At 45.3% G+C, this 27,290-nt stretch overlaps 2 protein-coding genes across 5 annotated transcripts; both read right to left on the reverse strand.

The window, feature by feature from the left end:
* Positions 1–352: 352 nt before the first annotated feature.
* LOC121077135 (V-set and immunoglobulin domain-containing protein 4-like) lies at positions 353–9,773 on the reverse strand. Of its 3 annotated transcripts, none has more exons than XM_040572021.1 (9): positions 9,632–9,773; positions 9,117–9,324; positions 6,109–6,465; positions 5,099–5,380; positions 4,779–4,874; positions 3,908–3,973; positions 3,276–3,389; positions 2,902–2,923; positions 353–2,547 (listed from the first exon to the last, which is right to left on the reverse strand). In XM_040572021.1, the coding sequence occupies exons 2-9, from the start codon at positions 9,169–9,171 to the stop codon at positions 2,337–2,339; spliced, it is 1,203 nt and encodes a 400-aa protein (XP_040427955.1). In that variant the 5' UTR covers positions 9,172–9,324; positions 9,632–9,773; the 3' UTR covers positions 353–2,336. The 3 variants fall into 3 exon arrangements, with proteins under 3 accessions (XP_040427955.1, XP_040427954.1, XP_040427956.1); XM_040572020.1 differs by having other exon boundaries at positions 9,117–9,355; XM_040572022.1 differs by lacking the exon at positions 3,276–3,389 and having other exon boundaries at positions 9,117–9,355; positions 9,632–9,772.
* A 5,354-nt stretch (positions 9,774–15,127) lies between these two features.
* On the reverse strand, positions 15,128–25,618 carry LOC121077134 (V-set and immunoglobulin domain-containing protein 4-like). Of its 2 annotated transcripts, XM_040572018.1 has the most exons (11): positions 25,533–25,618; positions 24,993–25,194; positions 22,723–23,079; positions 21,816–22,097; positions 21,496–21,591; positions 20,625–20,690; positions 19,669–19,722; positions 18,602–18,670; positions 17,776–17,889; positions 16,472–16,493; positions 15,128–15,317 (listed from the first exon to the last, which is right to left on the reverse strand). In XM_040572018.1, the coding sequence occupies exons 2-11, from the start codon at positions 25,045–25,047 to the stop codon at positions 15,128–15,130; spliced, it is 1,305 nt and encodes a 434-aa protein (XP_040427952.1). In that variant the 5' UTR covers positions 25,048–25,194; positions 25,533–25,618. The 2 variants fall into 2 exon arrangements, with proteins under 2 accessions (XP_040427952.1, XP_040427953.1); XM_040572019.1 differs by lacking the exon at positions 16,472–16,493 and having other exon boundaries at positions 15,234–15,317; positions 25,533–25,613.
* Between the last annotated feature and the right edge of the window lie 1,672 nt (positions 25,619–27,290).

Here is a 27,290-nt window from a genome sequence, read left to right on the forward strand (position 1 = left end):
CCTGGCTAGTGTTGCATTAAAGATTGACCTCAAAGATCAGCCCTCCTGATTGAGAGGAAGGCCTTGGCAGTGCAAACTATGGCCTTGTAGCTCAGGAACCACCTGGCAAAACAAAGAAGCCAAAATCCACGTTCTAAGAAGAGTTTTAAAACTAATGTAGGGAATGTGGACTTCCTATTTTGAAGTGGATCTTGTGATTTTAGAGCAGTTGGCAGCAGAAGCACGGCAGATCTGTAAGAGTCGCTAGCCAAGCAGCTCTAAAGCCTTCAAGCAGCAGATTGCCACCCCTCCCCGCCCCCCCCCCCCCCCGCCCCGGCTTCAGTCTTTGGCAAAGAAAATCATTTGCAGTGTGGACTGGTAGAAAACAGCTGTTTTTTGCTGGGAAGAAAATGTTCAAGTCCTTGAGGAAACAATAAATAGGGAGCTGCACAACATTTTTTTAAATAACTGCTTTTTAGAGCAGACAAATGTATTGAGCAATGCTATGACATGAAAGTTAAGGATTCTAATGCTTGAGCTAAATCACAGGCAATTTTTTATATCCTTTAGATGACCTCTCTTCTCAGACTCTTGAGTGTATTTCAGCCTTCCACTGGCAGTGAAGGAAGACTTAGTACTAAGCATCCTCAGAGTCCTTCTAACCTCTGACAGTGATGTAGCAGCATTACATTTACCTCCCTACTGTGGGTGGTGCATTCCCAAAAAACTAGAGCTAGCTGAAGCATCTGGAAGAAAAGCGCTAATGGAAACCCTTCAGCCCTAAACTTGCTCAGCTCGAGCATTGCTGGTTCTAACAAACTCACTGAAATGGGAGTTCTTCCATTGGCTTCAGGTCTGTCTGCTGTCATCACTGTTCCAACAGACTGCTGCTGTACCCTACTGTGCTCACACTGCAGCAGTAGGTGGCTGCAAGCTTGTGAATGTGCATGTGGAGGCAGCACCGCAACCGTGACATGTACCATTCTGGGGTGTGGTGAGGGCTGTAGTGGTGAGAGCAGTCTGATGTGGGCTGACTCGATGTCTCCCTTCTGTCCTCTCCTGTTTGAAAGGTTAAACTCAACTCAGACTTCCAAGTCACACTGTGGCCATGACTGTACCCCTCCCTACCTGCTCTGCAGAACTAAACGAGAAGACAGAGCAAAAGCATAAATTTGCAGGCATCAGAAAAATGAAGGCACTGGATGGTAAAACAAGGAAGTCAGAATCCATATGCCACAAAATGGTGGTTGCACACTGGAACAGGCTCCCCAGTGAAGTAGTCACTGCACCAAGCCTGTCTGAATTTAAGAAGAGATTGGACTGTGCACTTAGTCACGTGGTCTAAACTTTTGGACAGACCTGTGTGGTGCCAGGAGTTGGACTTGATGATCCTTATGGGTCCCTTCCAACTTGGGATATTCTATGATTCTATGAAAAATCCTTTGAAGCATTTCATATTTGCCCTGGGAAAGAAATTACATTGCACTAACCAAGCACTTTTCAAGGCTTTTTACAAACATGAATGCTCACAGCATCCCCATAATGTAGGTCAGCATAACTATCACAGTTGTAACCAGACTGGAACCAGTGTCATGTCCCACACAGCAAATCAGTGCCAGTCTGTTGAGTCCAGGGAGGTTCCTTGAACAATTACTATTACAAATGTCTCAAATCTTTCTCTGCAATGCTTCTATTTAATCATGCCTCTGTCTTCCACATTGAAAATTAAAATGTTACCGTTTTTTTCTCAACACCAGGAGAAAAACAAGGTGGCAGTTAAGAGGTTCATCACCTACAGGGCCGTTTCCAGTTTGATTGCAAAAGTGATATTCCTGGCATATCAACCATCTCTATGGTCCCCTTACTATCCTCTAATAAAAAAGACTCAAGGAAAAAAACAATCTGTACAACCAGTATTTGCTGAACTGTAAAATCCAGGGGACATCCATTTCTAGCACAATTCCTGGCTCCCCACCCTCCGGCATGTCCTAACAGGGGAACATGCACTTGAGAGTCCATCTTGCTGGTGTTATTAGCTAACAGTGTTACACTCAGCAACATTTTGACCTGGAGACTGCTCAGAAATGATTTTCTATATAAAAAAATAAAAGTAGGTAGGTAGATAACCACTTGGCTGAGGGTTTGTGCACCAATGGGAAGGAACTCATTTGCCAAAGACTAAGAAGGTTATGCAGTTCCCCTGGATTTAAAAAAAAAAAAAAAAAAGGCAGCAAGACTGGTATATTTATCAGAGGAGAAGGCAGGCAGGAAGAATAGTTTCCCTTGGTAAAGTTTACCATTCAATATCTGCAGCCCCATCTTCTGTACAGCTGCTCATGTGGAAATGTGGTACTCTACTAAAAGTTTTGCACTTCATATTCTGATTCCATGGAAGTCAAAAGGGTCTCATACTCAGGATTTTTCCCCTTGCATACATTGTCATAGTTGTTGTCTTTCGTGGTGACAATTTCATAGGATGTTTCAGCCTCCAAATTTATCTTCTCTTTTAGGCTCTGAACAGGTACTTCCGCATCAGTGTCCAGTCTTGTGACATCTGCAGTGCTATGGCTGAAATAAAGAAACATTAAAAAGAAGGAGGACTAAATCAGAAGTAATTATATAGATATAGATAAAGATATATCTCTTAATAGAAAAGTAATATGAAGTGATTAAGGGTTAAGATTAGCATGAGTTACTACTCCTGCACTAAAATGTTAATGTCCTCATGCTGCTAATAAATTAGACTGTCAAGGTATTCAGTACCTGCCCCTGCCCTCCCTCCGCCCCCCCCCCCCCCCCCAATAAATAAAAATCCAAAGAAATCTTTGGCTTTTCACTGAGTAAAGAAGCTTTTCTGAAACAAATGTCACTATGATGCCCTCAAAGTCTTCCCAACATCACAGATGAAAAAATTATACTCACAAAGCAACTTCATAGATGGGTTCTGGAAAAAAAATAATCAAAGATGTGTATCAATACATTTTATGATTAATGTGCCACAGGGAGAAACAGGAAACAAACAAAAAAACTAAACCAACCGAACCCAGCTGCTCCCGGGTATTCCCACGTTCAGGAATCACCCTCCCACCCTGCCTCTCCCTGCGGGAGAACGGCTGGGGCTGGGGCAGGAAAGGGGCCGAGGCAGGGTGATGGGGAGGACGGAGGTGATGGGGAGGAAGGGGGCCACGGGGAGGATGGGGATATGGAGCCGCGGAGGACTCAGCGCCGCCCAGCGCCCCGCCGCCCCCCCGGCCGCCCTCACCGCCCTCCCGGCCGCGCCCGGCCCCGCCGCTCACCCGCCTTGGCCCGACGCCGGCGCAGCAGCGCTGCCAGGAGCCCGCCGATCGCCACGCCGCCGATGGCGGCCGCCAGCGCGTAGAGGTGCGGGGAGAGCGCGGCCCGCGGCGGCCCTGCGGGAGGTGCGGTGCGGTGAGGGGGCGGCGGCGTCACACCGCGGCGGGGCCACCGCGCCCGCCGCTGTCCCCGGTGCGGCTGGGCGAGGGGACCTCAGCCCGGGCTGTGCCAAGCGGGCCGGAGCCGCTCCGTGCACCGCCGGTAGCGGGAGTCCCTCGGGCTGGTGAAAGCTTCCAATAACCGCTGACTTTGCTTTACGACCCAGTGGAACTTTCGACCGCGGCCAAAACAGGGATGAACTGTGAAGGCTGGGGCTGAGATCGTTGTTAACATTTTCATCCCCATTAAGGCGCGATCAGAAAGCAAACATCAGGCAATACATGAACGCTGGAAGGCCTGTGGATGGGCGGCCGAGAGGGCAGCTCCTGCCTGTTTGACAGGCCCGGGGTTTGCTCCTAGCAGCAATGCAAAATGTGAAATGCGGCAGCCAGTTTCAGTGTCTGGTCTGCAGAGTGTTTGCCAGCCCGTCCCTCCCAGTGCAAATCGTGTGTGTTTCACCAGGGGGCTTGCTCACCTGTGGCAGCGGGAGGCCTCTCTGAAATGACATCGTTCCTGGCGGATAGCGTTGCTGTGGGCAGATCTGCCAAGGCATAAGGGTGAACGCACTGCAAGGTGTCCCAGAGCTCCCCTGCAGTGTCAGCCGGAGCAGCCTTTTCCTGGTGAAGCCACTGCAGCAAGGCAGGGAGTGATCTCTGCCTGGGCAGTCTGCATTATCTAAGGCTATCACTTCTGAGGTGCGTGGAGAGAAAACACCCATTTCACCTGCTCCCATACTGACGAGCCATAATTTTCTCTCTGCTGTGTCATCCTGTATGTTCTCTGACAGCAGGCTTGCACATGACCTGTGGCACTCATGCTGTCCTCTCCCTGGCCATCAACCCCTGCCAATGGCAGCCCTGTGGCTCTCGGCACTAGCAGCTGTGGCTGGCTACCCCACAGCCGGGGATGCTTCAGCTTTGCCTTCAGCTCAGCTTTGCAACTCACCCAGGTTGCTGCAGGACTTCCCCACTCCCTCCCTCCCCGGCTGGCCTGGCGTGCTTCACCACAGGCAGCGGCACCTTAAGGCTCCCCAGGGCACGGAGCCCTAAGGCAGGGTTCTTGCCCTGGGTGACTCGCGGTGAGGCTGTGTGACCCCTGGTTTCCCAGCCCATGGTCTTCCAAGCTCTGGCTCGGCTGCTGTCTGGGGGGGGGGGGGGAGGGCTCTGCCCCAGCCACTCCCGTCTGAGCTCCTGCTTGCAGGCAACAGGAGGGACCATTTCTATCCTTCTCCAGAGAGGATCTGCAGCCCCAGAGGGCCAGCACGTGGACTCGTCTCACTGACAGCCTGTGCTATTTGCATGCCAGCAGGGTGGAACCAGCCCTTCCCTGCTGCCCAGGTCACTCACCTCCCAGCACGCGGGGAGCCTCGCTGCCTTCCGAGGTGAGTGGGGGTCCTGTGTGCCGGCTGGTCCCAGGCGTGGGTGGCTGTGTGACTGGGGACCCTGTGGGACAGACCACTCATCAGACGGTTTGCTGCACTCCCTGCCTGAGTTCCAAGCCAGGCAAAAGCGAGAAGTGCCAAGGGCAGAGCTGGGCTCCCCTCCTGAGCAGCGATCCAGACACGATCCACATTCGGTGCTACGTGACTAATCCCTGGGCAAATGGGAACCATTTGGCCTCACCAGTTCCTGCCACCGAGGTGAGGAGCTGCAGGCTGGGGACTCACCTCTCACCACCAGCTCAACGGCATCGCTCCGCTGCACCGCCCCTGCCCCGACTCTGTTCTCTGCCTCGCAGTAGTATGTCCCCGCGTCGGAAGGCCGCAGGCTGTCCCACGTCAGCTCGGCCTGGCTGCTCAGCGGCAGGGCTGTCCCCCCTGGCACTGCCCGGAACCAGCGGTAGCTGATGGGTGGGGACCCGTGGGCCACGCAGGTCAGGCTGGTCCTGGCTCCCGCTGGCACCGTCAGCCCCAGCGCGCCAGCCCTGATGGTAGGCTTGGTCGCTGGCACTGGAAGACAAAGCAGACAGGACCTGGGTTGTGCTGACCCTGGTGGTGATGGCGGCAGGTTTCCCTCGCCCCATGGCAGCTCATGTTCTAGCCCTAAGCCCTTTCCCCGAAGGGGCAGAGGCAGCACCACCTCTCCACTGCTCTGCGTAGGTTGAGCTCTACACACTGGCCTAAGGCCAGGTTCACACCAGCCTTGCCACCCGTTGCTACTGCTACATCACAGAAAGCCTGTTCTGTTGGCCTGTCCCATCCCTCCCAGTAGCCCGCTCTGAGAAAGACTGTTTTTTAAACACACACTGAGGATGCTTGCAAAGGGGAGAAGGCACATTTGGCTAGTATGACACCTGCTTGCTCTGCCACTTGCCAGAAGAACCAGAGACACTGGTTATCTGCATAGAACCAAACCCAAATCTGGGTGCTATGTCAAACACCTGTGGATCAAGTGGCCCATTGGTAGATCCAGACTGGGGTGTTGACTAACTGCTCCCCCTTCCCCAATCCATCCCTACCCCTCCACAGTGCTGAGAGCATCAGTTCCTCCTTGGCAGGTGAGAGAGACTAACACAGCCAGGGACAGGAGAGTCTCTTCCCACCCAGCTACCTCAACACTCGGCTTGGATATGGGTAGACAGTATGGGGTGAAAGACGTCCTGCCAGCTCCCTTTTCTCCTACATGCTCCATGGATTAGAGTGTTTATACAAGAGCAGGGCTTTATTGCTGGATTTACCTTTGATGACTTTAACTGTAGTGGTCACATCCTTTTTTATCAAGCTGTTATTTTTAGACCTCCAGATGACTTGACAGGTGTAGTGTCCGCTGTCAGGGATTTCAAGGTTCGTGATATGGAGTGAGGCATCCCCTGGGCTGCGCTTTGGGACACTGACCCGGTCTCGGAACCGAGCCAACAAGATGTGGTCTCCAGATTCATCCCTCCGAAAGATGGTGGAGGTGCTGTGGTCTCGCTCCATGCTCCAGGTGAGTATTTGCTGTGTGAAACCTTCTGAGGGCATGTAAGTACATGGTAAAGTAGTGGATCCCATCCATTCCCCTTCCACCTGGTGGACAGCAGACAGATCCAGGAGGGCTGCAGCGAACAAGAGTTGATGGGAAGAAATAAGAAGGCATCAGAAGAGGGGAAAGTCCTTAGGACAAATAGGAATCACCAGGCAGTGAAAGCCAGCATGCGACAGCATCTTAGACGTGTTGTAGCCCACAGCCAGCTAAATCTGGGCCTGTGTCCGTCTCACTGAGCATAGGGAAGTGAACAGTTTCTTTGAACTCAGGGCTATTTTTATTGCTTCTCTCTGGATGCTTGCCAGTTTTCAATTCCTTTTCAGTATTGAGAGGCACAAATCCTGCTCCTGGTAGCAGCATCACAGCTACAGTCTTCACAAGACCTTAAGCAGTATCTCTTATTCCTGCTCCCTAGCCCTACTTCGTGCCCTGCTTCTGCTGCTTGGCTTTCTGCTTATGCTTGCAGGATGAGTCAAGCAGCAGCCGCCTTCCCCCCACTGCTGACACTGACTGTTCTGACAGCAATAATTGCAGAGTTACCCTGTACCTTCTGTATGGGAAGAAGGCTGAACAAATCAAATGTATTGTGTCACTGCTCATTAGGCTCCAGGTTTGCACTCGTTAACATCACTAACTTTTTACACAGCTTCCCTGGTGCTCACAGAATCCAGCAGTGCAGCTGTGCAAGCACTTCTCTCTGCAGCAGCACGTCCCAGAGCTGACAGGAGGGGCCATGCAGGGTGGGGAGAGGGTCTGTGGATCTCTGTCCACAGGAGCAGCTGAAGGGACTGCTGGGGTTGAGCACTGTGGAAGCTTGTTTCTGACATGGAACACTGGTTTTCCTTTACTATATGACTTTGAGTGGGCAGGCACAGCTCCATTCTTCAATCTCACATCCCAAACACAGCTCCTTGATATATCAGCTTTTGAAGCTTTTTCCATTTCTCTTCTTCCTTTTTTCAGACTCCCATCATAAAAAACTAAGAAGGATGGAAGCTATTTAGAATACTGCTGAGAAATACCCTCAGGGTATTTGGTACACTCAAGTTCAAGCACATTTGCTACTGAGTGTATTCATCTGGACAGAATTTTGTTTAAAAATCTCTTCAGTACTGTTTTACAGTGCTGTGTGCCATGGAATTGCTGCTAGCATCCACTGATTCCCTGTGGAGTCAGCTGCTCTGTGTGACCAAATTCAGCATTAGCAAGGATGACCTTAAAGGAGAGCTGACTGAAGGAATGGGAGAAACTCAGCAATATAAAAATCTCTGAGACACTATTTTTAAAAGAAACATTTCCTCTCTGTGACACTTATCAAACTGGGATGTAGACTTCAAGACAAATTGTGTGAATTCTCCCAGCAGAGGGACATAGAGCTGGACAAGACAAAAACCTGAAGAGCTACATTTAAAATTAGCAGACTGGTCAGAGGGATTTGTATTACCTGTAATATACTAGGGTGGGGTGGGGGTGGGGGAACGGGACAGGACAACAAAAAACAACAACAACAACAAAAAACTGTTATACTCTGGTCCGTTTTGTAAAAGAGCTGATCACATTCCTTCCTAGCCTGCCAGCACCAGCTTTCCTGGTGGCGTGGAAGTGGTATGCAGGCAACAACCCTTAGGTATCTGGTCTGAATTACTGGACCTGGAACTGGAAAAGTGGACCAAAACCAATCTTTTTGCTTTAGCTTTGGAGGAGTTCAGATCTGACCTAGAATTCTTGGTTCATATCTGTCCCCACCAGATAAACACTGCCAAAGACTCAAGTGGGCACAGGAGAAGAGGGTGTGGATTTTGTGGTATCTAGTTTACTCTCCCAGTCTGTCCAGCTGTCTGCCCACTAAGACCATAGCTCCTCTGGGAAGTGCCTCATGTAAGTAGCAAATTACCTGAGTTTAGCTGGACTTGACTCACCTCTGTCTATGCCCTTTTAGCTCATTCCCCCTTCCCCTCTCTCCCCAGAAAGGCACTGGTTATGTTCCACTGCATTAACTCACAACAAGTAGCTTAAGAGACAGATCCTAGAAATCTGCAGAGCTGCTTTGTGATGAAACGGGGAACATACTTCTACCTGTTTTTCTAAATATCAGGAGCAGTTCTGCGCTTGTGTGCGCACCTTGTCAAAGCACCTTTCTCAAGGTTTCTCAGAACCTTCCTCTGCCAGTGTCAGTTGCCCTGGGAGCAGCACACGTGCCTCACAGGCGTATGAATGGAAGCAAGTTTCCGCTGTCACCTCCCCTAATGCACCTGGAGTCGGTAGATCAGGAATAACCAAGGGGAATCATGTTTGTGCCCACATCTAGCCTCACAGTTATAGCTGTATTTCTTCTTCCCAGGACCATGCTAGCAGAGCAATGGTGATGCATTATTAAATTCCAGAAGAAAGTGCATATTCCAGCTTCACAAAAACAGGTTTGGAAGGTAACTCACCACACCAGAGCAGGTCCTCTCCAACGGTCCTGAACAATGCTGTTTTGTTCTTGCTTTGGTGCATGGGAGCTGACCTTCTGCCTAATACTGCCCCACTCTCAGAAGCACCTAGTTGTACCCAATACTGAAGAAGACTTGTGAATTGTCAGGCTCTATTTTTCAAACAACAAACTAAAGACTTTCCACATGTAACAACTTTTAAAAATAAGACACTATAATTCAGAGGAATTTCCCTCCCCTCTTAATACTCTGATTTTTCTTCTTGTACAAGGAAGCATTTACTCACCATTGCAGCTGATGGAAGCCACCATAAACACCGCTAGCCACACCACTTCTCCCATTCTCCCAGAACTGCAGGTCCACTCTCCTTTTTCTGCACTTTGTGACAGACACCCTCACGCCTTGGACCAGAAGACAAGTCATGAACACTTCCCTTTCTTCTGTCCTGTGTCATCTAGGATCCAGGCTGTGCTGCCCTTTTTCCTTCCTTCTTTCTGAAATACCACGAGTCCATTTCACTGATGGCTGAGGTGAAGGGTGAAGGATGAACAAAGACTGTAAGCAACTTTCTGGTTCCATTTCATATTCCTGTCCCCACCCACGTCTCTTACTATTCTCTTGACTTTTCTGGCTAATATTCTATTTTATTTTTTCCTCATAATTGTGTGTAAATTTGTTCTTTCCCTTTCCTTTTTTTTTTCTTTCACTTCTTCCATATTTATATTCACTTCATAGTGAAAGAGGTTTATGATGGCTACATAGTCAAGTATTCAGTAGCAAGGGAAAGCAAACTTCAGTTACCTCTGACTTGTCTGTGATGGTATGGCCCAGCAGGATGCTCAGCACCTCTTTCCATTGCACTGTAAGGGCTCCAAACTGGGCATCCAGAGATGGAAAAGCACAGTACCCTTCATTTGGGAGGCCTGACTGCACTGACTCACTGAACACCATGGAGGAGCATGAGGCAGAGACCACCCTGCTGTGGCTCAGTTCTGTTTCCTGAGTGTCTTCTCCTGCTGATGGCAGCCAGCTCTTTTACCATGCACATTTACTGACTTCTGCAGCATCTTCTGAGTAGGCCAGTCTGTGGCCTGAGTGAGGAAGAAGAACAGCCTTAGTTCTTTGCCTAAGTCTGAGCCTTTTAAACCAGAAAAACGTAGGATGCCACTTTTGCTGTTTTTTTTCTGTTTTGACAGAAATGTGCAGAGAAGTATTCAAAACCCAACATCCTGCTCTTTACTATGGTAGGAATTTCCCTGCAAAAGCTGCATTTTCCACTACCTGCCTAGAAACTGTGCTTTATTGCAGTGCAGCTGCAACTGCAGTTGTGTTTGCCAGGGACATGGAGCAGGTGCATAGTGAAATGAGAGGTTAACAACCTAGAGTCATCTGCATTTAATGTTATATAAAATTTTACCATCTACAGGTGAGCAAATGGTCACTGCCTGGTGCTCTCATTTTCACAGTATCACAGATTATCTTGGTAGACATTTCTGCTGCAATTGTCCAGCTCCTGAGCCATTATACTTACCACGTTTCGTGCTCTGCAAGCACATGCAGTGTTTGTTTTCTGAGAAGGTGACTTGAATCTAGGAGGTGTTCTGGGCACACTCTGTAAGGGCGCTTTTAAAAGTAGATCCAGAAGTTATCAATAGGTGTTATGAACAGAATTATTATGAATTTAATATGTGATTAACATTACCAAAAGGAGAAAGAATTAAAGAAGATAAGAAACGTATAAAAGCAAACCTACTGACGCAGTGAATTCTGTTGTAGGCCTTTAATTATTCACAAAAGCAACTTTTTAATATTTACACAATAGTCATGCCATAGCGTATAGTTTTAACAACTGCACCATTCAACACCACCCATTGAAATGCTTCCAAGAAATAATTCAATTTCCCTTGCCATTCCTCATAATTGCATCAGTGGAGAAGATTTCTGTCTGCACAGACTTCTTGGCTCGAAAGAAAAGACTAATGGAGGAAAAGAAACAGCAGACTCCCCTGGAATACTTCTCTCACAGATGTCAATATGGGGGGTCTAAGGCTTGCAAGAAATTCAGAATAGCTTCTTTGAGCACGAGGCAGATGTCTGAAATATAAGGAGCCATTTTCTGTTGGAGCTGGGACAGAAGCTCCAACAGAGCTTCCAGCAGCACTTTGTGTAGTTTTACCACAGCTTTGGCCCCTCATGACAGGTATCTGTTTGGTTTAGCTGGTTACACTGCAGCCAAGTTCAGACCATTCTCAGGAAGTGTTGCAGTTTGACAGTGATGGCTGGCTCCTTTTCTGTGCAAGGTAATGAAAACTGGTGACTGTCTTCATTTTCCAAAGTCAGTAAACTGATGAGAACAGTGCAGGTTTCATTCACTCTTTGGGCAGAGGCACGTCCACACTTGGATGATTTGCTGAATATGATTTCAGCTGACCTCTGCTTATTGCTGCAGTAAAACTTGCAGCAGTACAATTTGCAGTAAAAACTGTGGCAAGCATGGACACCCTGGAGGAAAAAGCTGAATGTGGTGTGGCAAGACCTGGTGCAAAAAATTCTTATGAGGCTCCAGGCTAAGAGCTACCTCCAGCTGTCATCTTGCTGAGCAAAATAACAGGCAACAGTACCATCTATTTGTGCAGAGCACGTCCTTGCTGATACAATGAAAACTTGATTTGGGCTGCCTTTTGTTCTTGACTTCTCTGATGATACCATTCCATTCTGTCTGTACCCCATCTGCCCACTCTCCACCATCAGGAAGCCACTAGCTATGTTTGAGTGCTCTCTAAAAATCAATCAAACATAAAAAAGCAATTGTTAATATTCAGGCAATTTTTCTGAGAATGAATGAGTCCATTTTCAGGGAGGTGATTTTAAACCAACTTTGTGCACAATTTTGTCCATGACTGGTAATAGAAGCTTGTGCTAGTAGCCTACCTCCTATTCAAAAGACTATGAAAGAAGCTGGATTTTGGGGAACGTGCCCTGGAACAAGCTGAAAACACAAGCTAGAACTGCTGATATGGCATTTTTTTGAACCAGACATGCAAGACTTCCTGAGATGTAATCATACAGGATAAAAGTTGACTACTTAGCTAAACCAAACATGAAGAACTGTAGTTCCTGAAATGTGATTTACGTGACATCTTTTTCTCCCTGGGACAGAGATGTAGCTGCTAGTGTTCTCCTCCCTGAGTCCCGTGGTTTGCCTATTTCTTCGGGGGCACTCCTTGTGGTTTTGCATCTGACCACATGAAGAAAAACCTTTTTATGTCTATGTATTTTCAGTGCCCCTATATTTCAGTGCTTTGGATTGAATCCACCGCTTTCACCCTTGCAGTGCCAGTCAGGAAAAATGCCATGCAGCCTTTCCCCACACAGGCACCCACCTTCCTACTGCACACTGGGTATGACACAATCCCGAGAATCACTTCTTCAACTCAAAGTGACCAATGTATACCCACCACCTCACTTACAGAAAGGGCAAGCTCTTTTTCCTTCATTCCCCAAGCAGCACGGGCCATACCCACCTCTTTGCTCAGATGTTCACCCAGGCACTTGGTTTTGGAGCACTTCAACTTTCCAATTGCTCCATATAACACTGGAGCCCCACATTCCCCTCATTCTCATTGCAATGAGTTCTGAGATGGACCTGAGATGGGTGGGCTGCTTTTCAGTAACTGTGACATTCTCTTCCCAGCCCCTCTCCACCAAACACATGCATGCACACACATACAATTTTTTTAATTCCCTTTTTAAAAAAAGAGAACATTATTGCAAGGTTCCAAAAACTGTAAGCTCATCTAGAGTTGAAATGTTAAGAAAACATGAGTTCCCCAGAAAATTTCAGTGCTGTCAATTTTTCATGACTTTAACACATTATTCAGTCATGATTTTTCTGTTATCCTCTGGAAAAGCCTTTTGGTGATAGTTGTGTGTCTTGCAATATTACTGCAACAATTTTTCTTTCCTACTCATTTTCCTCCTTAGGAAGAAGGAAAGATTATAAGACTGCACTGACTTTTTATACTCTCCACAATAAAGCTCATTTTCTTTTACAGGCTAAAATAACTCTTTTTCACTAACTCTTAACCTCAAATTGGACTAGCTAGCAGCAACTTTTACACCTTCTATTCCCTAAACCGTGGCTGATTAAAATCTACAAATATCACTTAAAACAACATCCAAAGCATATCCCAGCTCCAACAGATTCACAATAATTCCTGTGGTTTTAAGTAGAGGGACACTATATGCTGCCTCATCACACAGACATTCATGCACATCCATATGGTCAAAATATAGAGAAGTAGAACAAAATCTGCTAACTCTGCAGTCCTGAAGTTTAATGAACTTCATTTGATTCCCCACATTTGCAAGAAGCTGCATGTACACATCTACAGTTTTTTCCAAGACATAATCGCCAACAAAAGTTGCGGTCTCTTCCCTTTTAATTTTGTAAACAAGGTTTCCCAGACCTGGATTTTAAGTATATTCTTTACAACAAGAAATAAAACTTGTGATACAAATCCGTGGAGAAAGTGTAATATCACTTGTAAGCCTCTGTAAAGCATCCCTGGTGGCTTGTGAATTCTGAAGAACTTTTATATAATTAATTCATCAAGTTACTCATTGGAGTTCCTTATAGTTTGCTTTTTAATAGAAGTTGATGAATAGCATTGTGCTCCAAACTTATTTATATATTGCATAGAAGAAGTTCTTCTCTCTTTTTTGAAGTTATACCAGGCAATTTTGTCTAATGTCTGCTTCATTTTCCATTCTAAGAAACTGTAAACAGACCCTATTCATCTTCTCCCCACCGGTCATGACTTAGTACACTCAGCTCATTCTGACTTATTCTACTCTTTTTTTTTTTATTTTTTATTTTTTGAAGCTGAGAAATTATAATGCATTTGTGCAGAAGGGGTTTTATATCACTAATCATCCTTTACTGTTCTCAGTATCTTTCAGATGAGTCTGCTGCAAGCTTACATCAAGTGAAAGCATTCCATGGGGTTTTACAGTCTCACAATCCTGTTTTCTAATGCATTTGGATTCCTTTCCTAATAGCTTCTAATCCTCTTTTTGAATGCTGGTGAGTTTTGAGTTGATGCTACTGAGAAGTGCACACCGGAATGCAGATCTTTCCCGAGTGGTAGCAGCAAATTTTAGCCCCACAAATCCATTATCTATGCAAACAATATTTCCCTTGCCCCTCAAGAGCACCTCTTTTATTTTACATCTGTCCACTCTGCTTTTCATCAGACATGGTATTGCCCTATCATCCATTATAAAAAGAGTCTTCCATAAGTCTGCAGTATCCAAGTTACAGACTTACTTAGGTTGGTAAAAATTATGATAAGAAAGCTTGTCTTCTCTCTGCTTATCCTTCAAGCTCTCTAAGCTGTGAGGAAAAGTACTTTATGAGTAACTATGGAGAAGTTAATATTATGATCTTGCTGGCATTTTAAAGACGAATGAGTCATACAAAATATTCATATCAAAATAATTCACAAACTTAAGGAAAGTATCTAATTTCTTTGAAATACTAAACATCCATTGAAAGAATAGAGAATGTTATTTCTGAAAGAACATGCCTTGTTGCAATATAGGAGTCTCCCCACCTGCCCAGCTCCAAAACTGACAGAATTTGCTTTGTCACAGAAAGCATGTCCGTATGTTATTGTGAGAGTGCTTCAGGAAGGCATACTGAACACAGCACGGTTGGCTCACGGGGAATTTCTTCCTTTCATTCTGCTGCTCCAAATGTGATAAGGTTCTTGGTTTTATCCTAGCTTTAATCTGTCTTTCAGGTTATCTTTCACAGTTGTCTCACATTTAAAAGGACTATATCACCTATGAAGCACTTCAGACAGATGGGAATAGAAACATCACTTCCCACACCAGCTTCCTTCTGCACTTCTTATATAAAGGGGGATGTTTAGCAACATTTCATGCCATTTCTACTCCCACCAGAAAAGGACTGTTTGTAAAGAGGATGCAGTTCCTTTTGGTCATATAAAACAGTAAGTTCAATACAGCGCTCTGGGCCTGTGATCTGCGTGCTCCAGCTTTCACAGGGCTTTCTTCAACAGAAGTGGTAAAAGGGAACCAAGAAAAGCAAAATGGAAAGACAGCAATATATAATTCTGAAGTTTATAAAGAGGCTTGTATTTTAACTACAGAGATTTTTTTAAGGCTCCAAATAAACATAAAGGAGCAAAACCAGCTTGCGCAAAGATGAATAGGATTTTGCCTAGATTAAGGTACTCTTCAGGATTGCTACATGTAGAGAACAGTTGGTTCTCATTTAGAATCCCCTACTTCATATTCAGATTCTTGGGTGTTTCCAACATTCTTGTATTCATTTTCTTTTTTATTTCTTTCATTTTTCATGGGTTTCATCACATAGTTGTTTTCAGTGGAGGAGATTGGTTCCTCATAATGAGCCATACTGTCATACCTTGAAGAAGCCTCTGCTTTCATTGAGTTACAGCTGAAATGAAAATAGAAAAATACAAAATATGAAAGAATTGTGAGTAGACAAAGCATCTCCTAACAATGAAGATTTTGAGCAAGGTGGTGATCTGATTCAAACCCATGTGAACCTTGGCTATTGGATTATGACAGTCTCCTGAAGAAGAGAATCTTTTCCTCTGCTTTCATGAGGCAGGAGAACCTTGAGCACCATATTAGCATTGAAGCGCTCCCTGGATTTGAGACAGGGACAGCAAAAGGTATGTAAGCAACACAGGGATTTCCACCATTTCTTGGAATGGCACAAACAGACAAACGCTGTTTGTAAAACAAAGATGTAGATATAGATTAAAAAAGCACCGGAGGAATTATAAACGGTGAGCTGAATGCAGCCTACATCCACCATAGGACTTACGATATCAAATATCTTTAAAATTTAAAAGGTAAATACTCTGAAAAGAAGTGCCATCACACCATCTAGTTGCTTAGGGTTCAACTGTTATTTGAACATGCTGCTTTATAGAGTGCTGGCACAGTATAGTATCTGTGAAATGTTGTTGGCATGTCCTTTCACGGCACTCCAGTCATCATCATTACATATATATATATATATATATATATATTCATTTATTTTAGTTGTCACACAGTCCTTGCATGTCCTAGCTGCATTCATAGTCTTTGCAGTTCAGCTGGTTACAAGTAGATCAGTATGCTGGTGTTTAGAAACAGCTCTAACTTCCTGCCACATCCATGATTAAATAGTCACATTCAGCCATGGATATTTTGGGGATAAACCGAAGTATAATCTGTGTATCACTAGCCTTAGCTCTCTGGAATGGGAATTCCTTCTCTTTACATTTGAAAGAACGCTGGGAATTTTTCCTTGGCAATGATCATTGATAAGCCTCATTTGGCTGAGGAGTTAATAAACAGCTTTCCTTCGTTTTTACAATTCTAATACTGCAAAGGAAAAGATCTCTTCCTACATTATGCCTTGATGTAGAAAGCCCATAAATCATCAGTAAAACATACCACAGAGCTAACTTTCAACCTCTTCATGCATACTACTTGGGAGGATTTTCATTTTGACAGCTAAGTAGCATTAATGTTTTTTCCTGCTCTGATAATGATGAATCTTTGGGGACTGTATGTTAAATGAAGGGTTATACTCACTGTTCTACTTCATAGACTTGAGCTGGAAAAGAGCAGTTAGAAATGTGTGTCAGCAATTTGCATTTGTATTCTGAAAAGAAAATATCTACTTTGTTTCTTCTTGACATAAGAAGACAACCTCTGAGATCTGAATACAGTTGGGATCCTTAAAGATCATGTTAAGTGGGTCATGATTCTTATTCCCAGGATTTAGTCCAAGAAAATTAAAACGACTTGTATCCGAGAAGGAGCACAACTGGGTCAGAATAACTGGCCAGAAGTCAAAGGTAAAGTTGAATTTAGAAACTAGAAGTTCCCAGTTCCCACAATTTTCCTATTCATTATAAGTTAAATAAATGATAGTTTAGAAAGATGTTGTTCTGGATTTCTTTAAAAAAAAAAAGCATTTGATAATTATTATAAATTAGCATCAAGGAGTTGTAGGAAGGTAATTTAAAAAAGGGACGAGGAGAAAATCATGGCAGCTAATATTAAAAGAGACCCCCGTGTGTCTTCTGTATGTTCCTCAGTGTTATTAGTGAGAAGGGAGACTAAGAAAGCATTTGGTCATGAATTTTCTGGTACTGTTGCAGAGAGAAAAAAAATAACTGATACTGAATGGGAGAATTAATGACGACTTCTTTTTATCTAGGCACTAAGGAAGAAATATTAACAGCATCTGGCACAAAGAGGTCCTTTGCTACTTCAAAATATAAGATCAACATGCTACCAGAAATCTTGAGATCTCATCAAAAAACTTGATAGGGCATGTAAGTTTGAGAACTACAGGATATCTATGAGGACCAGAGGTAAACAACCATTTCAAATGTAAGCTGGATAGAGCAGAGAAACGTGCTGAGCATCACCAACATAGCACCAGAATGGAAGTTATGGAGATGTCCCCCATTCCAAACAGCGTTTAGATGGAGCTGAAGAAACCTGTTTGAATGAGCAGCTGGACACTGCACAGCAGGAGCAGCCCCTGCTGGGGCACTGCTGCCCCTAGGCTCAGCCAGGGACAGCCGGCAGGACAGGAGAGCGGCCGAGGAGGGCACGCTGGAGACTCACTCCCTCGGTATCTGGGAGAATTTCTGACATTGGAGACTATTTTCCCCTGAGGAAAAAGTGACTTCTCTGACTTTTCCAGTCTTCCTCCACCTATTTTGATTTATGTGTGGTTTGGTTAAGTGTCTTCACGATTCAGGTACCAGAGCTGCTGCAGGTAGATGTGAGCATTGTACCAGCCCCAGCCCCAAAAGCCCTCAAAGTTAAAACCAAGCTGGGCACACACAACATATTCAAGTTCTCCAGAACAGCCCACTCACCTTCTTTGGGCTTTCTAATACAAACAATAATGAAAATGAAGAGGAAAACCACAGCACCACACAACACAGCAATCAGGATGACCATGTACAGAGACAGGCGAGTCTTCTGGAGACCTAGAAGAGTACAGCACAGGACTTTCAAATAGAGAAGCCCTCCCAGGTTGCAATAGCAGCAGCACTTACATGATGCTGACCATCTCCTGGAGGCTGCTCAGCCAACCTTTGAAATGGGCACACAAGATTGTACTACACATTTGTGTCCCTGCTCAGACTTAAAGATCAGGCAGCCAGACTTACAGTGCATGCATCTTGCTGAGAGGCTAGGGCCATAAAGATGACATGCAGTCTCTTACTCAGAGACACTGAGGCTGCAGCTGTGAGCTGGGCAGAAGAGTTTCAGCGCAAGTCATAAAACAGAGCCTCAACCCGTATCATCATCCCTTTTCATTCAAGGATGCTGCCCAATTGTATTTGGATCACGTTTAAACCCACCATGGCACTGCATATCTAGATGAGGTACGGGACGTAGTTGCTCACAGGCTTTGCTGCTGCTCCAACTTTGACACTCAAAAGACAAGAATGGATTACTGTTTGGGAATGCAACAAGGGCCCTGGATGTTCCAGTTATGAAATTATTTTCCCCCCTAGAAAACATCCAGTTTATTTTAAGAGTCAGTGTAAAACATCCAGGTCCCTTGAGAACAGCTAATAATACCATTTGCAGCTAAAATGCAGAATGCTAATTTTGGGGTGGAAGATACTGACTACTAAGCGGTCAGTTTGGGTCCCTAATCTTGTTCCTAGTTTCATTTCTCTCTCCACTTACTCTGAGTTGTATAATTCTTTTCTGTATAACCCACACCTTTCTCAGAATTCACTACTGTTATGGTCAAATCTGCAAAACAAAAACAAGAATGAAAATCTCACAATATATTTTCAATCAATAGGCAAACTCTAGAAATAAGTAATACATATACACACACATGTACATTCCCCCCCTGCCCCGGTAATAGTGGTGGAAGCCCATGGAGTCCAAGAGATTACTGTAGTACCACAGAACACCAGCTGTTTTTTCCTCGCCCCCACCCCATACAATCAACAATTGTCAATATCTTCTCTTAGCTTCTAGCTGCTGAAGATGATTTACATAACCTGCTATGATGGGGCACTACTAATTTTTGGGTCGTATTTCATTTGAATTTAAGTTTCCACAAGTAGATCTACTTTAATCCAGCTCTGAGTTCCCACAACCCACAAAGATGAATTGGAAACTGTAAGTCCTTCCTCAAAACACCTATCCTTGGTAAGTAGACTGCTTCTAGTCATGTTTGAAGCAGCTTTTGTATCATTTGTGTCTGTTGTTTCTCTTCAGTCCTTTCTGAGGTCTACGGGGAGTCTGAGGTGACATGTCTAATTGTAGACGTGTTTTATGCATTGCTGCAAACTGCCCCATCCTTTGGGCCAGTTTTGAGCTGACATCATTGAGCTTGTGTTCCCAAAGATGGCTGTCAAGAGACTGTTGTCAGGGACCAAACTGGCAATGCACAGCCTACACAGGCTATTGAGAAGGATTACAGGCATGGCATCAGCTTGTTTTCTTGGTGACTTTTGGACTGACTTTAAGCATCCATACAAGTACATTTTTATTACTATTTATTTATCCATCAATATCAGCTGAAAGGAACCTCTCACCTCCACCCCTGCCCCCACCAAGAGTAAGCTAAAATCCTGCAGACATTTAGAAACATCTGTATTAAAAACCAAGGCATATGGACTAAAAAGTGATACAGTCGAATATGTATTCCCCAGCAAAACAGTCCATTGCTGAACACTGGGGTCAAACCCTCCACCTGACACTGTCCTTGCTGTCAGCTGTAACTGCTGCCCCCTCACCTGTGGTTGGGCTGTCCGTCTCCAAGGTTCCCACATCACTCTGAGAAGGCGAATCTGCAAGTTAAACAAGAGAGGGAGGCTCACAAAAGAGTTGGGCCAGGTTTGTGATGCATGCAGCAATAGAGAACTTCTTGACTTGCAGGATAAAGACAATGAAAAAACAGCCATCTAGAGGACAGGTAGGGGACTGCCTGCTGCCAGTGTTGACAAGAATGGCTATAATTAATTCCTATCACCTGGCTATACACTCCTACATGCAGTTGCAGCTACTTCCTTTCAGCCATAACCTTCATACCACTGGACCTCAGCAAGCTTCACCTTTTCCAGAGGTCACTGATTTCACTGTGGTATCTATGCCTGGCTCTGTGATTACTGACTTCATGGCTCTGATAACTGAGTAACCAGCCAGAGAGAGCAGCAAGCCCTCCACAAGACAGACATCGTGTGACCCACAGAGCTGGGGCTCACTGGAGTGCAGAGTGTACAGTGCAGTGCACTTTCCTGAAATGCTTGGCAAACTATAATGAACAAAGGCTGTTTTAATTTTTCCACTTACTGAATTACCTCTCACTTACATTCAAAATAAAATCTCGATTTCTTGTCTAAATTTACTGTACTTCTGCCTTAGTAATCCACTGTGAGAGTCAGCATTACACAGACAACAACTATTTCAAAAGAAGCCAAAAGGAATAAATATGAATATTTTAAATAGAAACGTCTTTTGTATCAGGAAAGAGTCATTCCTCTGAAGAGGAGAAGGGAAATAAAAGAATGGCTCATGGCACTAGCACCTGTGGCTGCCTACCCCACAGCCAGGGATGCTTCAGCTTTGCCTCGCTGGGACTCATCCAGGTTGCTGCAGGACCCAGCCAGTTTCAGTGTCTGGTCTGCAGAGTGTTTGCCAGCCCGTCCCTCCCAGTGCAAATCGTGTGTGTTTCACCAGGGGGCTTGCTCACCTGTGGCAGCGGGAGGCCTCTCTGAAATGACATCGTTCCTGGCGGATAGCGTTGCTGTGGGCAGATCTGCCAAGGCATAAGGGTGAACGCACTGCAAGGTGTCCCAGAGCTCCCCTGCAGTGTCAGCCGGAGCAGCCTTTTCCTGGTGAAGCCACTGCAGCAAGGCAGGGAGTGATCTCTGCCTGGGCAGTCTGCATTATCTAAGGCTATCACTTCTGAGGTGCGTGGAGAGAAAACACCCATTTCACCTGCTCCCATACTGACGAGCCATAATTTTCTCTCTGCTGTGTCATCCTGTATGTTCTCTGACAGCAGGCTTGCACATGACCTGTGGCACTCATGCTGTCCTCTCCCTGGCCATCAACCCCTGCCAATGGCAGCCCTGTGGCTCTCGGCACTAGCAGCTGTGGCTGGCTACCCCACAGCCGGGGATGCTTCAGCTTTGCCTTCAGCTCAGCTTTGCAACTCACCCAGGTTGCTGCAGGACTTCCCCACTCCCTCCCTCCCCGGCTGGCCTGGCGTGCTTCACCACAGGCAGCGGCACCTTAAGGCTCCCCAGGGCACGGAGCCCTAAGGCAGGGTTCTTGCCCTGGGTGACTCGCGGTGAGGCTGTGTGACCCCTGGTTTCCCAGCCCATGGTCTTCCAAGCTCTGGCTCGGCTGCTGTCTGGGGGGGGGGGGGGAGGGCTCTGCCCCAGCCACTCCCGTCTGAGCTCCTGCTTGCAGGCAACAGGAGGGACCATTTCTATCCTTCTCCAGAGAGGATCTGCAGCCCCAGAGGGCCAGCACGTGGACTCGTCTCACTGACAGCCTGTGCTATTTGCATGCCAGCAGGGTGGAACCAGCCCTTCCCTGCTGCCCAGGTCACTCACCTCCCAGCACGCGGGGAGCCTCGCTGCCTTCCGAGGTGAGTGGGGGTCCTGTGTGCCGGCTGGTCCCAGGCGTGGGTGGCTGTGTGACTGGGGACCCTGTGGGACAGACCACTCATCAGACGGTTTGCTGCACTCCCTGCCTGAGTTCCAAGCCAGGCAAAAGCGAGAAGTGCCAAGGGCAGAGCTGGGCTCCCCTCCTGAGCAGCGATCCAGACACGATCCACATTCGGTGCTACGTGACTAATCCCTGGGCAAATGGGAACCATTTGGCCTCACCAGTTCCTGCCACCGAGGTGAGGAGCTGCAGGCTGGGGACTCACCTCTCACCACCAGCTCAACGGCATCGCTCCGCTGCACCGCCCCTGCCCCGACTCTGTTCTCTGCCTCGCAGTAGTATGTCCCCGCGTCGGAAGGCCGCAGGCTGTCCCACGTCAGCTCGGCCTGGCTGCTCAGCGGCAGGGCTGTCCCCCCTGGCACTGCCCGGAACCAGCGGTAGCTGATGGGTGGGGACCCGTGGGCCACGCAGGTCAGGCTGGTCCTGGCTCCCGCTGGCACCGTCAGCCCCAGCGCGCCAGCCCTGATGGTAGGCTTGGTCGCTGGCACTGGAAGACAAAGCAGACAGGACCTGGGTTGTGCTGACCCTGGTGGTGATGGCGGCAGGTTTCCCTCGCCCCATGGCAGCTCATGTTCTAGCCCTAAGCCCTTTCCCCGAAGGGGCAGAGGCAGCACCACCTCTCCACTGCTCTGTGCTGTTTGAGCTTGGCTCAGCTATACATGCACCAACCGTGCCACCCTTTGCAGCTCCTGTGCTGAATGTCTCCTCTGATGGTTGTTGCCTTCTCCATTCCTCTGTAAGTGACCAGTGCCCAAGCAAAGGAAAATCTGGCATGTACGGATGTTTGGAGAAATGCAATATCCCAGTTACTTCCCTTCTAGTGCACATCCCACGGAAACACTGGGTAATCAGGTACAGTTAGAACCAGGGAACAATTGGTAAGCAAGAGGCCACAAATCTATCCCCCAGCCCCTGAACCAAAGGCTTCAGTACTGTGGGTCTGAACTCCTTTCTCTGACCTCTTTTCTGCTTTGCTGGGGTATCTGACACTTCTCAACACAACGCTCCTGCATTGGAAGCAGATGGGCACTGGGCACACAATCTATTCAATTTTTTAAAAACCTTCCCAAGTAAGAAGTTCCAATTTTGCATAGTTTCCTTGTTGGATTTACCTTTGACAACCTCAACTTTAGTGCTGATCTCTTTTGCTATCTGACTGTTGTTGCTGGCTGTCCAGGTGACATGGCAAGTGTAGGTTCCCCTGTCAGAGATTTCCAGTTTCAAGATGTGGAGAGACACGTTCCCTGGCAGGTTCTTTGGGACTTCAACCCTGTCTCTGTACTCAGACAGGAGAACATGATCCCCAGAGGCATCCCTCCGGAAGACAGTACCAGAACTCTGGTCATGCACCACAGACCACGTAAGGGCGTGCTGCACAAAGTTCTCCCCAGGCACATAGGTGCATGGCAGGACAGCAGACCCCTTCCATACACCTTCCATCTCGCTGGGGCCTGTCAGGTCCAGGAGAGCTGCAGGGAAAAATGGAGAAAGAAAAGAAAAATAAGCAGTTAAGGTAAAGGCAGCTCCTGGATGACTAAAGGTTGGCAATAACATCAGCAGGTAGAATTCACCAAGTCAGAAGCATGGGCAGGTCAGTGTAAGTGGAGACTGATGGTCTTTTCAGGTATGAGGTAACAGAAAAGCCATATGTTATGAGGAAGGCAAATGGAAGACAGTTGATTGTCAGAACTGTCTGTGCTGAATTTGGTCTTATGCTCTGCCTGGTGCTTACCTGCCTATTCCTTCAGTAGAAATAAGTAAGTAAGCACCACACAGAGCATCAGATCAGAATTAGGAAGAGGTTCAGACTAGAGGGAATTGGTTTGATTCATTCAGTTATGCAGCTCCCCTCTCACCTAGTGTCACTCTGGGGGCTTTCTTGGGAAGCACTGCACATTAACAGCAAACCACAGTTTTTATGTTTTTCTCTCCTCCAATGCCTACTTGTTCTTCTGAAAGACACTGCTTTTCCTTGCTGATCTGAATTTAAGCAATGGATCGAAGACATATAAAACTCTTTAAACTTTCCTGTAAAAAAGAGGTCCATTGCTATTGTCCCAGAACATTTTCATTACTGTTAGGGCTGAACCAATGTTTCTAGAGATACTCCTTTACCCTTTCCTCCTGGTTTCCAAACTTCCTCTTTGCCATTGCCATCCTATAGATGTTACACACGATGTCAAACTGCAGGGCTCAACAAATCTAATCTCAGCCTTCAAGTTCCTTCTCTCATGAAAACTGATAATTGATAGACCAGGGTCAGACGTAAATTAATTGTGTGGCTGTGTTTCAAGCCTTGTGGTTACAACAATAACCGTCTTCCTTGCCACTTGGCCCAGATTTAACAGCTATTTACGCTTCTTTTCACACTGAGCTGTTTGAAAACTGTTGTAGAATCTTAGAATTATTTAGGTTGGAAAAAACCCTTCAAGATTACCAAGTCCAACCATCAACCTGATCTACTGAGTTCTGTCACTAAACCATGTCCCTTAGTGCCACGTGTACCTTTCTCTTACACGTCTACATTTCTTCATACCTTCAGGAATGAGGACTCCACTGTCTCCCTGAGCAGCTTGTTCTGATGTCTAACCATCCTCTCCATGAAGAAATTCGTCCTAATACCTGATCTAAACCTCCTCTGGAACAACTTAAGACCATTTCCTCAAATCCTATCAATTGTCACTTGAGAAAAGAGACTGACACCCACCTTGCTACAACCTCCTTTCAGGTAGTTGTAGAGAGCAATGAGGTCTTCCCTCAGTCTCCTCTTCTCCAGACCAAACAAACCCAATTGCCTCAGCTGCTCCTCTTAAGTCTTGTTTTCTAATCCCTTCACTAGCTATGTTGCTTTTCTCTATATAGGCTCCCCATGGGCCTTCCAAAATCTACCACATTACCACATTAGTTTATTCTTTTTTGCTAGCCCTCTCCACAATACAGGAAAGCAATGAGTGAGATGCAAGAAAAGTGTTTCAAAGAAGAAACTTTTTTTTTGTTTTTAAATGTTTTCTGTCACATCAGAGCAGCATCTCTCCAAGCATCATGGCATCATCCTTTTTGGTTCCGGCTCTGGAAACACAAGATTAACCAGACTCTCAGTGTTGGGCTGCTTTCTGCATTCTTTGAAGTAATCCATCACAACATACACAGGAACTTTGTACTGTAAGTCTAGGGACATTTCCATAGGCTTCACGCACTGTTGCACTCTGCAGCCACTGGATTTGAAACAGCTGAACACTGAGTGAGCACCATGCAAAAACATGGGCTCTTTTGCCATATTTCTATTCCTGAAACAGAGCCTCCCCTGTACCAACACACGCTCTGACACAGCAGTGCCAGGGAAGGAACTGCCTCTGAGCAGGAGACCTTCCCATGTACTCACCGTTGCAGAACAGAAGCAGGCTTACAAGCACGGCTGCTCTAATCAGCATTCCCATGTTTCAGGGCTGCAGCTTTGTCCCCTCAAGTAAAACAAGTCTGCTCTCTCAAAGTCAGGAGGCAAATCAGGAGTGCCTTTTTTTTTTTTCTCTTCGCTCACTCTGTCATCAAGAATCCAGAACAGCTACTGGTGGTGCTTCCTTCCTCTTTTTAAGAAAAAAAGTGTCTTAGCAACAGAGGTATGTGCTGAAGTGAAGTCCTACTGGACAGTGAAAAGAAAATTTAAGAATTGTTTCTACTCTATTTCATATCTTCTACTGCATATGCCTTTCCCACTTTTTTTTTTTTAATTCCACTTAATTAAAATAATTGTTTGCTTTTTTCCTTGTGAGCACCTATTTGCTCTTCTTTTCCACCTTGCTTTGTTTACTAGGTAATAAATTTAATGTAACCATAATACACAAGAAGCTCAGAGAGCTTAAGAAGCTGAGTAAGAGGTGTTAAGAAGATGAAAAACCGAGATCCATAGTATTCATTTTCTTACCAACTTTTCCATGAAACTCACAACTGTATTTTGAATAAAGATTCATAAAACACCCCCAGTCTTTACATTACCACCACAAAACAGAAAATACCATAAGAACCTATTTAAGAGGAGGGGAATTTATGTATTTAAATCTGAATGCACATAATTTCCAGGAATTGCAGACACCTGGTTTGACCATCCCAGTCTATGTCACAGATTGATCCTCCTTTCTCACCTGGCAATTTAGCTGTAAAATTTAATTAGTAATTTAGCTGTTTAATTTAATTGGTTAATTGTATTCAATTAATGTCATGAATTAGGGTCATGTGTACCTGCATTTTCCTGTGGACTACTTTGGAAACACGTAAACAATTACATACATAGAAAGAAAAAAAAGAAACTTACCAAAGTAGAAACTCTTTGAGACTAAGAAATCATGATTTCTTAACTTTAATGAGATCTGTTATTATTTAAGATAGTACTAGTTACACTCTGTAGTGTTAAGTAGTTTGAGCACTAGCTCTGTATAGAAGAAATATTTATTATATATGGAAACATTATGTTCAAGAGATTTAATATATTTTTGTCTTCTACAGCTCTTCACTTACCCTCTTAATGGCAGAAATACTTATGCTTCATTGTATTCAGCTAAATTGATGTAAGCACTTTGCTATTGCTACTTCCAAATTCAACATTCAGTCCTCAAATGAAAGTAGCCACAATAATTAAACAATCAACAAAATCTTAAACCATATCCTAAAACACAATCACCTTTAATGACAATAAGGCAGTGTTTGCATCTGTAGAAGCACGGTATAGGATACCAGCACAAATAACCTTGCATACCTGATTCTGAAGTAGCGGAAATATACAGAAAAAAATATTTCTTGTAGTCTTATATATAGCTTAAAGACAGCCCCACCTACATTATCATTTGTGGGCAGCTTCATTAGATTATTATGTAGTTTAACATTAAAAACAGGACATTTGTGTATGCAGTCCTGGGAGCTCTGATATTATCTTGTTCCTTTTCTTTCAAGGTCTTTGCTTTCAATATGATTGCTTACTTTTACATACATTCGTATTTTAGAGTCATTGATAGTTCATTCTGCAAAATATTGGTGCTTAAAAGCCTGGATGTGTATATGAATAGAAAAATTTTTGACTACTGTGACTTTGATCTAATAATAGCAATATTATTGGTATGAGTTTGAATTTGTTTCTTTTCAGGTCGTTACATTCTGATCTATGTTTCCCTGAAGATGATGGTTTTCTTATACACAATTTTCATGCCTTTATTAGGTTAGAAAAATCCTTTTTTTTTTCTTTCACAAGACGTCATCAGTCACAGCCCGGAGAATCATCAGTTCAGCTAATTTCTTATCATCTACTATATTTGCAGCTACACTTGCAATTAAAGAGGACATCTAACCAGCTTAAAGTGTAAATGCTTCTGAAAATATTGTACATGATAAAACAGAGAAAAAGATTCAACAGCAGTTCAAAAGATTTTGGGGACCTGATTTCACATGCTCCTCCCTTGTAGCCTTATTATATTCTTCCATTATTAGTTTTGCATGAGATACAATTCCAATCTGCAGCCTTTGAGCTGAGAAGAGGAAGGAAACACTTGTGCAGGTTGCAGTGTTCACACACTTCTTGGCTCAAAGAAGGAGGAGAAAGGAATATGCTAAATTTCAGATTAATGGCACTGTTTCCTGGGGAACATGGCTGGCTGGACAGGAAGGCAGAAGCCTAGCTTGATTCAAATTAAGT

The sequence above is a fragment of the Cygnus olor genome, chromosome 13 (assembly GCF_009769625.2).
Source record: "Cygnus olor isolate bCygOlo1 chromosome 13, bCygOlo1.pri.v2, whole genome shotgun sequence".
NCBI classification, from domain to species: Eukaryota; Metazoa; Chordata; class Aves; order Anseriformes; family Anatidae; genus Cygnus; species Cygnus olor.